The sequence below is a fragment of the Atractosteus spatula genome, chromosome 18, assembly GCF_055471065.1.
Source record: "Atractosteus spatula isolate fAtrSpa1 chromosome 18, fAtrSpa1.hap1, whole genome shotgun sequence".
Classification (NCBI taxonomy): domain Eukaryota; kingdom Metazoa; phylum Chordata; class Actinopteri; order Semionotiformes; family Lepisosteidae; genus Atractosteus; species Atractosteus spatula.
Genome location: NC_142723.1, coordinates 7,777,048 through 7,790,434, shown reverse-complemented (window position 1 = coordinate 7,790,434; position 13,387 = coordinate 7,777,048). Strand labels below are relative to the sequence as shown.

The 13,387-nt window shown below is 38.4% G+C and overlaps 1 protein-coding gene across 1 annotated transcript in view; it reads right to left on the bottom strand.

Moving 5' to 3' along the window:
- Positions 1-5,587: 5,587 nt before the first annotated feature.
- Positions 5,588-13,387, bottom strand: part of LOC148818525 (myosin-16-like) — a 31,131-nt gene continuing 23,331 nt past the window's right edge. The window contains exons 40-43 of the mRNA XM_088936884.1: positions 13,022-13,192; positions 12,003-12,203; positions 11,385-11,612; positions 5,588-5,876 (exon numbers count right to left, since the gene is read on the bottom strand). Of these exons, the coding sequence (XP_088793010.1) occupies positions 11,409-11,612; positions 12,003-12,203; positions 13,022-13,192 (576 nt within the window). The 3' untranslated portion in view covers positions 5,588-5,876; positions 11,385-11,408. The remainder of the gene's footprint in view (positions 5,877-11,384; positions 11,613-12,002; positions 12,204-13,021; positions 13,193-13,387) is intronic.

The window sequence follows — 13,387 nt, the reverse complement described above, 5'->3', positions numbered from 1 at the left end:
TGATTTATTTGAATACTCACCAGAGGAAGACGAGAGAAAGAGAGGGCTAGATGATGCTGCCGGCAGTCGTGGGGGATCCTTTATATATGACCTTTTGGAACGCCTGATTAAGCAGTAACTATTAAAGACGTCATTACCAAAAGGCTCAAGTGGCAGCACTGGTCCTTAGAGGTTCAGTTGATGGTCTGGTGTTTGGGGAATTCTTCAGTCTTCTTTTGCCCTTTTTGGGAAGCTGAAGATGTCTTATCTTCTGCTTTGGCCACCATGTGTGCCAAGATACTTTAAAAAAATCATTTAAGAATTTTCTAAGCTTGCACGTTTCAAGAAACATCATTTTAAAACGCTATACATATTTTCGTAAGATGGAAGTACTATGATTTAAAAATTCTAAAAATAGTTTATAGTCACATACACTCCAATCTATGTCAGTAGCCTCTCTATATTATAAGTGTTGTCTTGGTTCTTAAATTGTTAATCAAGAATTGTTTAATTGGCCACTTATTACAGCCAATGATGTGCGTGTAATATATTTTAAATAGCCTTTTCCAAGCTTTCAGGACCTTTGGAAAGTGTGAATATCCTAATGAAGTAGAATGTTTTGTGTGCTTTGAAACCATAAAATTGTGTTTTCCACAGAATAAACGGTGCCTGTTTGACACTTAATGTTATATATCAAATAATCATTTAGATGTCTTAGCCGCTCGTTTCACGCTTTGTGGATGAGACAGGAGCTCAAGTCCCATTCTCAGCTGTTTCTCTCTTTCCCTGAAGGAGGATGCCACAGGCCTCCCTGAGGAGACAGTGAGAATTACCAACATATTCTGGTGTGCTAAAACAAGATACAGAAGAATAAATTTACCATACTGTAAGTCCTTTCAAGTTTACATCACTATAGTGCTTTAAAACTCGAAAGACTTCATATGGAACATATTTTTATTAGTGCAGGCTAAAACATTACCGCATTGATTGAACTAAGGCATCTTCGAATTAAAAAGGGGGATAACTTACGCACATAAGCATCTTATAAAGCTGTGGGTTATTGTCAAGTGCTGTATATACTATACGAGTAACTAGCAAAAGAATTATTAAATGAATGAATATAATGCCATTGTAAACGTTCTTGAATCCATTGCGCAGAATGAGAAGCATTAAAAATGTCCGCACCCTCTACATCTTAATTAGTGCGGAGCTGTGGAACTGCTAAAATTGGCTCCTTAATAGATCTAGGGTATGAAATTTCAGCGCCCGAGGGAGGATGTTTTTCTAGGCTGCCGCTGTTAAAGCTATCAAGTGCCAGGCGTTGATTGAGTGAACACACAGTAGACGTCGTTATGCAAAGCCTTATATTGTGATACTACTACTTGGGCAGGAGAACAGCGTTTAAAATGCGGCTTTTTACACGTAGATGTATACGCGCATGACTCGCTTTTAAAAAATAATGTTTTATGTATTTGCGAAATAAAATATTTTAGGTTTTCGAATGAACAAAAAACTCGCAGGTGGATAAGTCAACGCTGAAATATCATTGGCGGTGTCTTCATTCGATGTACAGTACCACGACCTTTTTTTTCTGTATAAATGCGATTTCAGCTACATGATGAACATTACTCGATTTTAATCTCTAGGTTTAAGAAACTTGCTCAGTTTTATAAACGTTTCAACGTAAAATGACAAATTCTGCTGAAATGTTTTTTTAGATCTTTTATAATGATCAAAAATAGATTAAATGCATTATTTTCAAATTGGATAACAAACAATTTGGAGATGCTCATTTTTCTGAACATGCATTTTCTTTTTTATCGTGTATAATTCGTTATGAGCATATTATGTTAGACTATCATCCTTGAAACAGACGAAAGTCCAGGACAAGAAACACTTCTGCCACTTTCTGCGTTATTCAATAGAACGTATAAACGCACTAAAACGGAGATGTACCTGGGCATTTTGTGAAGGAATTCAGCGACATTGGGATCATATCTGACAAAGTCATCCAATTTCATTTTAGGCAATATTAGCTATTAATTTTTCCAAGGTGTGCGAATTGAACTACTTTACACCTGTATTTCATTTTATGAATGTAACAAACGCTTAAACGTTTGCGACCAACAGATACAGTAGATACAGTACAAAATATGGCATTACGAGTTTTGCGGTTCAGAATACATACAGAATTAATAACATATAAATTAAACTATATAATCTGTATACAGAACTAGATTTCTTAGACCAGTCAGATGCACGAGTTATATCGGCGTAATAGGTGTAGCACACCACTGTTCAAAACAGAAGGAATTTCAGAATCTTACTGCTTGCGCAGTGCTGTATTCAACAGAAGATGATCATGAGGTATGACATAATATTTTTTATTTATTTTTGCAATAGTTTGTTACGTTAAACACAACATTTGCTTTTTATGAAACTGTCTTCCATCGTGTTGTCTTTCGCGTTGTGTGAAGCTTGTTTCCAGAGTAGTACAATTTATTTTATCCATTGTAATTGCCCATGCACTTCCCTAAAAAATGTGGCTTTGTTTATTTTTATTGCACCTGTTTTTACTGCACTTGTGCTTCTATCCGTGTCTTTGTTTAGCCTGTGGTATATGAACGCTCGTGCTTACTGGCCACTTTATTGTGCACATTGCAAATATTCGGGACTTCTAGAATTGGTCTTAAGTCGCTCGCTGTGCTTTTTAGGTTTTCTATAATACAGTGTTTTCTAAATACAATGTACAGTAGTGCGTGTTGCTACCTGTGTGTGCTTTGAAAAAACATTCCTTGTATGCCTCTCAAATCATCAATAGCATTTATTGATGTGTTACCTATCACGATTCAAGCGGCGATTCTCAGTTTTCTTCTATTTCTATCACAGACACCTGTAAAATTAGTTACTTCGTTGTAGAAGCGAGATTCAGGCTAAAAAACAACATCCCCCCAGACAATATAATAGAAACATTTCACAGTTTCAATTTAGCATTCCTCCAATTTTTTTATGTAATTATTAAAAAAAAAATCTCAATTTAATTAAAACTGTGTAGTAGAAAACCTGTATCTCAATTCATGACTTTCAATAGGTTCTTAAAATTGGACCTGTATATGCCCTAAAACTCCAGGGTATTATTTTCATATTCAAAACTTTATTAATAGAACAAATATCACAAATGTTTTAATATGTATATGACAAAAGTTACATTACCTCAAAAGACAGCAATTTACCAATGCTTTACATCTAACATTGCCTTCATTAGGGTATGTACTATATTCAAGATACACCTATTAATCCTGCTAAAGTAACAACACTTGAATAATTATCTCTTTAGACTTAAATCATAGGTTAATTTATTTTTTTTAAATTAATATCTATGTAGCCTTAAGAAAATATAAAAGATACAAATGTAGACACTCAAACATAAAACTTACAAAACATTAAAAAACATGATTAAATTTATGGAGTGAAATATAAGTCTTCATTTAACTCTGGAAATCTATTATCTTTGGAAAATCTACATATATTCTTTTGTTGGAGTAAGCACTTGAGTCTATCACCATTTCTGACTGACCTTTTCATTGTTTCTATACCCTTTTATATATATATATTTTTTTACCAGACATGGTGTTATTTAACAGCTGTTCAGAAGGTCAATTAATAATAACGCCTTCTACTCTCTTACATACTATGTAAATACTCACTGGCTGTCCACAAATCTGCATGCATCTTTTCTTAACACTTGATGTTTACTCTACTCAGTGATGGGTGGCTCTCTTGCACTGTGCATTGCTAGAGTTTAGCTTTATTACTTCTGTGCTGTCCTGCATGAATTGCTTGGGTCCTGCCTTATCATCCTCTTGTGCTCTTCACCCTTCCTAGCACTGCCAGACTCAGAGATCTGACCATTTTTTGCTTATTCCAAGTGCAGTCTGGCACTAGCAGCTATTGAACCTCAACCTCTCCTCTTCCCTGTACCTGCTATGAATTATCCTGCTTCTTCCAGTTCTCCTGAAGTCACCACTTCCTGGGACACCCAAACAACCATGGCTGCTTCCTCTTTCTCTCCCTTCCTGCACTCTCCCTTTGCTTTGCTTTATATCCCCCTTATGTTTTATTTCTGATTGCACAGCTCACTGCACCTGTGGCTCCAGGCTATCTTTGTTGTTTTTGTTTCTTTACCTTTATATATTCCTTCTTTTCACAGCCTCTGCAGGAGCCCACCCAGTTGCTGACATACACTGCCCTATGGGTGCCAGCACCCGGTGTCAATGTGCGCTAGATCTCGGCCTCCTCATTTATAGTCCTTGCTGTCTCCGGTGCCAGCATGGCTCTGGTTGCTATGGCAAATGGTTTTCTACCCACCCCTTAACCCCCCTTGGTTGGTGTCCAACTGGTGTGGTGTTGGCTCTCAACTCTTCGCTCTCCCAAAACTTCCATCTGCAAAAGAAGCTTATATTTCTTCTTCTTTGGGGGGTTCTGCTTGGAATATGTCCTACAGTCCTTCCTATTCAGTCCATAAAATTTCAACACGCAGCTGCTCTCTTCTTATTTCTGTGTCCAGGATGTTCTTCTGCTATCCACCACAGAGTTCTGGTTGCAACTTATTCTCTGTCTTGCATTCCCTCACAACGTGATAAGTGCTTCTCATTCACTTATTTCATGATGAGCGTTCCTCTAAAACACCTCATATTTGAATGTATTCAATCAAACAAGCTCAAGCTTGCATCATATGCACTTTTCATTCCTTCCATACTACACAAACATTCTGCTCCCTTTCTGCGAATATTTTCAGCTGAATCAATTCACTCTTAGCTCCATGTTCAAAATTTGCTTTGGTATTTTGGATATTTTTTGTGGGGTTGTAACAGCACTGGTCATTAGCCATACGAGTTATCACTAAAGTATTAAGTACACAATGCCTTTATATTTAGTGGCTTGTTTTGTCATTTTTGAAGTTTGACTGAGATTCTGAAATTATGTTATTTAACATAAGTTTGGTAGGAGTTCAAATTCTAATTTCCCAGCTCTGTTTCCATATACATAAATGCCCCTTGGTTACACATGGCATAGTGGGCATTCTGGCACACCTTCCTCCACCATAGTTTCACCACTGCAGCATTTTTTCCCTGGTTCATCCCTGATAAGTGAGCGGGGTTTTGATCTTGGATCAGTGCCGTCATTTCCACAGCCTGGCATGTTAACGCCAAATACACTATTTCTTTATATTCGTAATCTCTTTTCATTGTAGTTGGAATTTGATGAAACTTTTTAGCTATATTTTGGAGACGAGAAACAGCTGTGCTGTTCTTCTAAAATAAATTAAATACAGCTAACCTTTCTGACTACAATTAATACGTTTCTGGTTCCTCTGTAACTACTCTAATGATCATAAGTCAGGCAAACAAAATGTAAATTTCTTTTGTTTAAAAGAGTATCAGAGGCAAATTAGTAGCAACAACAACTGCTGTAACAAATGCTCTTGGAGGAAATGGACTTCAAACAAAATCACTGTGGAAAGAAAGTTTCATTTCTGTTAGCTTGCAATTAAGGCTCAAAAACACAATGCTTTGCTTTGCTCATTGCTTTGCTTTATTAGAACTATGCTTTAAGACTTTTACTTTTAAGACTTTGAAACAGTGCATTCATGCACATTCAGTAGCAGGGTGATATACAGTGGTGCACTCTCCATCCTTGATATGAAAGTGCAGCATTTCCCAATCCAATCCCATCATTATGACACAAGTCTACACAACAAGCAGGACAAGACAAAGCTTCAGTAAACTGGATTCTTCTTCAAGTCTTTATAAGACTTGGAGTGTCTTCTGGCTGTCTTGCTTTTTGCTTGGGAACAGTCCACATGGGAAAGGGAGTGGGTTGTTGTGCATTTCACCCTGGAAAGATTAAGAAAATAGATGAGAATATCAGTTGTGCACTGGAAATGTTTTGTTAACATTCCAGAATGCTCATGTTTCTCTTGGATTTGCGGAGTTAATTAATTATGCTCTAGCAAGGCTGCCATTAGTGTTATGGGTGAAATATTTAATTCTTTTATTTACATTCCTACCAAAAGATATAGTATATTTTTATCATAATAAAGATAATATCTAAGTATGACAAAAGTTATTATGAATATCATGAGAATCAGAAGAAACGTGTCATATTTATTCAAGTATGTTCATAGAACAACAAAGTACATTTTGGATTTTTCATATTGAGTGATGTGGATCTAGATTAATGTGAAAAGCATGTCTCAGTCTCCAATTTAAGGCAAAACTGGTAAAAGAAGAAATATTAAGATACACAAAGAGTTTAAATGCTGCTTTTAAAAAATAGTAAAGGAAAGAGGACAAAAAGGTAAAATTAAATAATTTAAGTAGGTATTCAGAAATAGATCTGTAAAAATGCTGTTTAGGGTAGATTCTGTTCATTCTAAAGGACTGACCCCCTTTTATGCTTTTATGCTTGAAAATCAAGAGGATTGCTGCGCAGGTGACATTGGAAAGATGAAGAAAAATAAACCCAAAATTGCCTTTCTAACTAAATCACATGCCAGCCAAATGTACAGTATTTAAACATTTATGCAATACCAAAGATTTTTACAATGATAAAATATATATAAAATATATATTCATATTTTATATATATATAAAATATAAAGTGTCTTTAAATTACAGATGTTTTGAATTATTTATAAAAGACAAAACAAAATATGCCTCCTCTATTCCCTACAATTACTTTGATATACTGTAGGCAGAATTGAGGGGCGCTGATATTAGACTGTAACCGGCTAGAAAACAGTTTTAGTGGTTACAGTGGTCAAACCCAGATTACAGAACTTCCACGTAGGAACTGTTTGTGAACCTTAACCTGTGCCATGTAGATTCCTGTCTCTCAGTTGTGAAGAAAATATATGCTGCTACCTAACAAAGTGATGCCCTGCTACTTGGAGTCACTGCTCCACCTCCCAACATTAAGCCAATACTGTTCCTCACCACAACATTTAATTCGCATTGGCCCTGGGAATACAGCCTAACCTTAATGTTTCTCAAACCTCCTTTACCAGTTCCTAGAGACCTGTAATCAGCCCAATCCTCCACTAGTTAGAACTCTCCCATCGGGCTCACTCTTTCATTCCAGGCTGCAGCCTGCATAAGCCTAGACTGAAGCTTTTTAGCTTAAAACAAGTTTATTTAACTTCTTAATTAGTCTAGAGGAGTGGCAAATTCAATATAATATGTATCCTGGTGGCTCCTTTTTCTCTCTTGGAATTCCAGTCCCTCTGAGTGGTAAAGTCATATTCAGTGCAGCTGTGCCTAACTCAGCAATACTAAATTAACAGGTGGCCATCTTGGCTCAGGTTTTGAGCCAAGATAATGGCTTTCTCAGAAAGCAACCTCTGAATATCACAGAGAAAATAAACATGACTTATTCTTTTCAAACGTGCACACTGACACAGCTCCCCATCCCCATTTGAATCTATTCAAGGTAATACATATGTTTGAAATTTAAAATGGACAGAATACATTGAGTATAAATAAGAAGTGAATGCTCTGATTGCAGTAATGTAATTAGAGGAGTATCACAGGGATCTTTATTATTGGTAAGTATGTGAAAAAGGAACTTAGGAATTTATGTTGAAGCATTCTTTACATCTTCTAGACCAGGGATGTCCAGCACATAGCCCACTGGTCAGATTTAGCCGACCAAACTGCATTTGTTTAGTCCGTGTGTTAGTTGCAATTGTGGTGATCAGCTAGGTTTCAGTTCATGCATTGTAATGAGCCTGAAAGGCCAACACACGAAACAGGTTCCTTTGGTGAAGTTACTATATCACTCTTGCAGAAAAATTGCTCCCTGTGCTCTATTCCATGCCCTTTTAAATCACAGTGATCCTGGTTGATGATGCCACAGATAGGGTTTAACAGGGTTGTGTTTTTGTGTAATATTAGTTGTGACAATGTGGGAGTGAGAGGAGCCATGGCGAGCACTGGTAAAAAGTCAACATCCCTAACTGAGGGACGGAATGCACTGGTGTGAGGTTAGCAGGGACCAAAAATAACACAAAAAGGGTGAAAAATGAAACAAAAGGCAAAAGACGGGTGTAATGCTGTGCATCACGACCTCCAGGCTGGGCTTAGCCTATTTCACAAGGTCCTATCTGGGAAAAAGAAGCACAGCGGTGACCAGAGTGGACTGACCCTGTTTAACGGGGTGCGTAAGGCCAAAACAAAATAAAAAACTTAGTATGTGAAAAAAAAGATGTGCCTGGTCTGGTGAAGGGACAGGCAAAAAGAAAAAAAACGCCTTACGCGTGTCCACACCCCTCCGGGACTGTTGGTGGAAAAATACTCCCCTTCCTGGGAGGTTGCGTGATTCAAGAGAAGTGGAGTACTTTATAACGGACACATGCCCGTACACACACACTTAGTGTGGCCATTTACTCACTGTGCCAAATGGAAAACCACAACAGGGCAGGACAAAACAATGCCACAAGAGACAACAGCCAAATCAAATACAACAACTGTGGTGCTTTACAAATGTTTCACTTGTGTATTCCTTGAGCTATGTATGCAAAATAAGCCACAGGCAGACAGCCAGTCAACCTTTAGTCCAGAAATCAACATTATTTTATCAGCTGGTAGCAACATCCGCACAAAATAAATTTGAAACAATCTTCACCCCAAATTGAAGCACTCGCATTTCTTTCTAACACATTCTGCTGCCAACTAGTAGAACTTCAAGGTTCATTCCTATAAACAATAACAATTAAATAGCCTACATTGCTAAACAAAAGATCACCCTTATAAGCATTCTATTTCATAACATTAGGCAACATTTGATAATAAACCATAACACTCACCAGATCTGGGTTACTTAAAAATGAAGTCCATTCTCCTCTCCTTAACAATGAAATGCTCAATCACTTGATTGTAAAATGTGTCTTTTCTCTTGAGTTGGATGAGAAGATCCCCTTCGATCACAAAGAGTGCCAAAAATGACAACCTGGTTTGTCCTGTCAAGTCCTGTCCTGTCCTTTCCAGATATGTCAGGGACTAGGGCAAGGACAGGCTCTTAGTAAGTTCCTTCATCTGAAGGAGAAGAAGAAGGTCACCTGGGCTCTTCCCTGCACAATCTGCCATAGAGTACCACCATTATCTCGGGCATCTCCCCAATTCCAGGGAGCATCCTGTAGGAGTTGAAATGTTGAGGATCCAATAAAAGCAAAAAAGGAAACACCTGATTTGCATTAGAATAGTCTGTGATCACTGTGCAGCTGTGGTAGTGTCTGCGCATGTCTTCTGTGGGATTCCTCCTCCAGCCAGAAACACTGGTCTCTCTCTCAGATTCCTCATAGGAAAGGAGATTCTCCTCTCATTCTCCATCACACCACAGAACTCGTTTGCCCTGGAGAGTCAAAATTAGATGTCCCAGCTTTTGTTTTGGAGAATCTCATATGGAACATCAGCAAAGGCAAAGATTTAATTGAAGGTGGAAGAAAGCAGAAATCAAAGTGGTTTTAAGTTATGCGAGGAACCCAGTGCATAGTGCACTGTATGTTGATCTAAGTCTAGGGGGTTATCAACAATAAATTGGAAAAGTTGTTTGAACTCCTCTCTTTTTTCGGACACAGTGCAGACGAGTCCCGATGTGAAGTTCCATTGTGTTGGGGCCAGACACGGTAGTCTTCATTTCTTCACAGATCTCATCCAGCAGGTGACTTACTTAGGGGATTTTGAAAAGAAGGCACTCTGGGCAGCTAATTAGCTTTACAGTAATATTCCCCCAAAAGATCAAGATCTTCTCTGAGATTGCAGCAGTGGTTTTGTTGTTAGTGACATCATGGACTTGAAAAAATACCATGGCTGTTGAGAGCGTCCCTGTTTCTTCGAACTATAGCATTGTGCATGTCAAAATCAGTTTTCCTCTGTTCATCCAGTGCAAGATCAATCCTGTTGCCTTGAACTCTTTTCCGTTCTATAAGCGTTTTCAAGTGCCCCAGTATAATTTAGTCGCCTTTGTCAAACGCCTCAAATTATCGAAACCCTTCTGATTTCATGCCCCATAATCACAGCTGAAAAGCAGGTAATCCTAACAGAAGAGCTTTTTCACTCAAGGGCTGGCTGTTAGCCAGGCATACCGTTGGTAGTTTGTCTCTTTGAAATTCCGTACAAAGGATTTTCCTGTCTGGCTTATAGTAACGGCTAACATTGTTCAACCCCTCTGAACAAGACTGATTGCCTAAGACATCGTAATCAAACTCACCAATATACCACCAATCGCCATTTTCACTATTGAAAGAGAGGGAAAACTGACAGAACGGATGTAAATGCGTAGTCCAACCCATAGAACGGGTTTCAGCCTTACTTTGATGTAAACACGTACAACTCAGTCTCCAAATCATGGAGCAGGTGCAGGCGGCCTGTAAAGAAACCCCCTTACTGCCGATGCAGAATACTATTGAATGATTTTATTGTCATCTGGTTAATACAATTAAATTACAAGACCCTTCTGGAACCCCACAGAAGGTGCATGGAGCCACAACTACAGTCCTAGCTACTCTGTATTAGCTAGTTCACAAACAGCATAGTGAGTTGACGCTCACCCACTGACAGACTGTAAATCCTTAAACACGGCAAGTGATATTGGTTTACTGTTTGTTAGGGTGGTTGTATATTACATTAGTATCTGTATATTTTATATTATTTATGGAATATAACTTGAAGTTTTTTTTCTTTTCCCTTTTCTCCACCCTTTCTCAGAAGGACTAGAGGGTGGTGACTTCACATTCTAGTAAAGTTTATAGGTGATACTGACCACTAATCCTTAAACCAAAATAACTTGCACTTAAGTTTACAGTTTGCTAATTGATTTACAAATACACCCATCCCTTGGTTTACTGAGATAATTTTCCCCCCCAAACTGTTTGGAGTATCAGATAGTCCATAACAAAAATTAATTTAACAAAAATGTAAATGTATGACTTGTTTTTGAAAATTGTCCAATATTAATCATTGTTACTGCTTTAAAAGTACCAAATTCAGAAAATATTAACACGTTCAATTTATTCCATTTAGCTTAGTACAGTAGTTAACAAGACAAAATATTTAAACTGTGAACTATTGAACATAGCACAGTGCAGCTTAATTCAAGGCAATGGAGAATTTAACCACTTATCTTCAATTCTTACCATCAATTCAACTTTTAAGATTAAGATCCATTTTTTTTCTATCCACTGATAAGTGGATAGTTAATTTAATTGTGTTTACCTCTTTTTCTTATATGGTAGACGTCTGAGGCTTTTAATTATGATAAATAGTTATTAAAGTAAATAACAGACCAAAGAGAAAAGCCAGCAAAAGTAGTTAGAAGTAAAAATAAATACTATCAAGTGCTCTTACCTGCCAGCCAGCATTGACAGGAGTCTACTCCTCGGAGACACTCTTGGAGGAGGAGGACTTGGACACCTGGATGATCTCCACAGAGGTGATGCCCTTGCCCACAGAGGCGCGGTTCCTGGTGCGCAGCTTGTTCAGGGCTGACTCCGCCATGCCTGCTCTCTCCTCTGCATCATCCAGCTCATGGACAGTCTTCCTGTACTTGGACAGGCTCTGGTTTGCTTGTTCCTCCTGCAGCAGAGAAACAGCAGTCACCTACTGCAGAACCACCTACAGACAACTGCACCAAACTCCGTCTTTTAAATATACAGTATACTGATTTTGGCTTTAGAGTACTCTATTAAAAGAGACAACCTTTAAGATGCTGTACATGTATTTAAGTACTTACTGTACTATTGCATTTACTTATTTGATTATTATTTTACTATTGTATTTTTGCAATTATTTGATTAACTTATTTCCTGTTTTAATATGTAGGACTTCTCAGGTCAGTGCTTCACTGTTTCAGCGTTTTAGGCAGGAATAAGAATGGTAAGGGTGATGGGATTTTTAAGTTCTGTGATACCATCTCCTGCAGTTTTGGAGAAGCTTGAGATCCTGCCTCCATGGACAGATACTCACAGCCTCTTCAATCTGCCTCTTGTAAGACTTCAGCTTGTTCTGCAGCTTCTCCACCAGCTCCTGCATGCGCTGGTTGGTCTTGTGGTCCTCCTCTGTTTGGAAGACCAGCTCCTTGAGGCGGCGTTCATTCTTGCACAGATTCTTCACTGTCTCCACGTGGCGCTTCTGCTCTGCATCCAGTTCAGTTTCCAGGTCCTTTATCTGTACCAAATGGATAAAGACCGATTGAAGCCATGTGCATGCTTTCCTCCTGCAACACAGGTCTTGGAGAAGTATGCAGAGCCCAATTATGATTAGACCTTGACATTTGGTTCTCGGCAAGATAATTCAAAGCTATTCTGAACCACTCTAATTAAAACAACAGAACAATAATTAGAAATGTGAACCCTGTCTCTCACTCTGGATCAACATAGACTCTCAGATCTAGGGCTGTCAGATACTGTGGTCTGCACCATTCAGGCATCAGTATGCCTGCAGGAGTGGAGACTCTGGTGCACAGAATATGGAACTTATTTTCTGTGATATCGCCACAGTTCACAACTTCCTGCATTCTCTCCTCAATGAGTGAAAAGCACCTGCTACATTAAAGGTCTTGCATGTCAAATGTATCAATACAGAACAAGCAACACTGTGGCCTCACATTTCTTCTGATCAGCCTGTGGGGTCTATAGGATTATATGGTTAACTGTAGGGGTTTACAGACCCTAACACAACACCCCCTTGGAGCCATTGGACTCTGGCTATATAGTTTGTGGCCCTAAGAAACCCTTTTCCTTGTTGTCTGATGGTAGGAGACCCCTCTTTCTGCATAGCCTTGGACTTGTCTTTGGTTAAACTGAGGCCCAAGCCAATATATGTACAATAGATAAAAGTTTTTCATGCTAAAATTGTCAAAGGAAATGGTAGAATATTGTGCCTTTGAGGGTTATAACTTTTCTATGCCACACGTTAATTTTGAAAGCAAATGCTACAAAACAACAAAAAAATATATCTTTTCATGTACAAATTGATTTGCTTACCCTGGTCTCCAGCTTCTGGATTGTGCGTTTGCCTGCTTTCAGGGCGAGCTGCTCAGCCTCCTCTATCTTGAACTGCAGGTCCTTGATAGTGATCTCGTTGGTCTTCTTGATCTTCTCCAGGTGCATGCAGTGATCCTGCTCCTGGCGCAGTTCCTCTGCCATGCGTGTGGCCTAGAACAAGTACAGCTCTGTACAGTATATATTCACCACTGACACCTAGCTGATCAGACACTAGGAACTATAATTCAGTTGTTCCTTTCTCATCATAAATCAGACATCGATCAAGCAAAAAATGTTACTTTGCATTTGAAATTAAATGTAAAAATAAATTCTAGGCTTCTATATCAACATAAATGAGGGAGAACA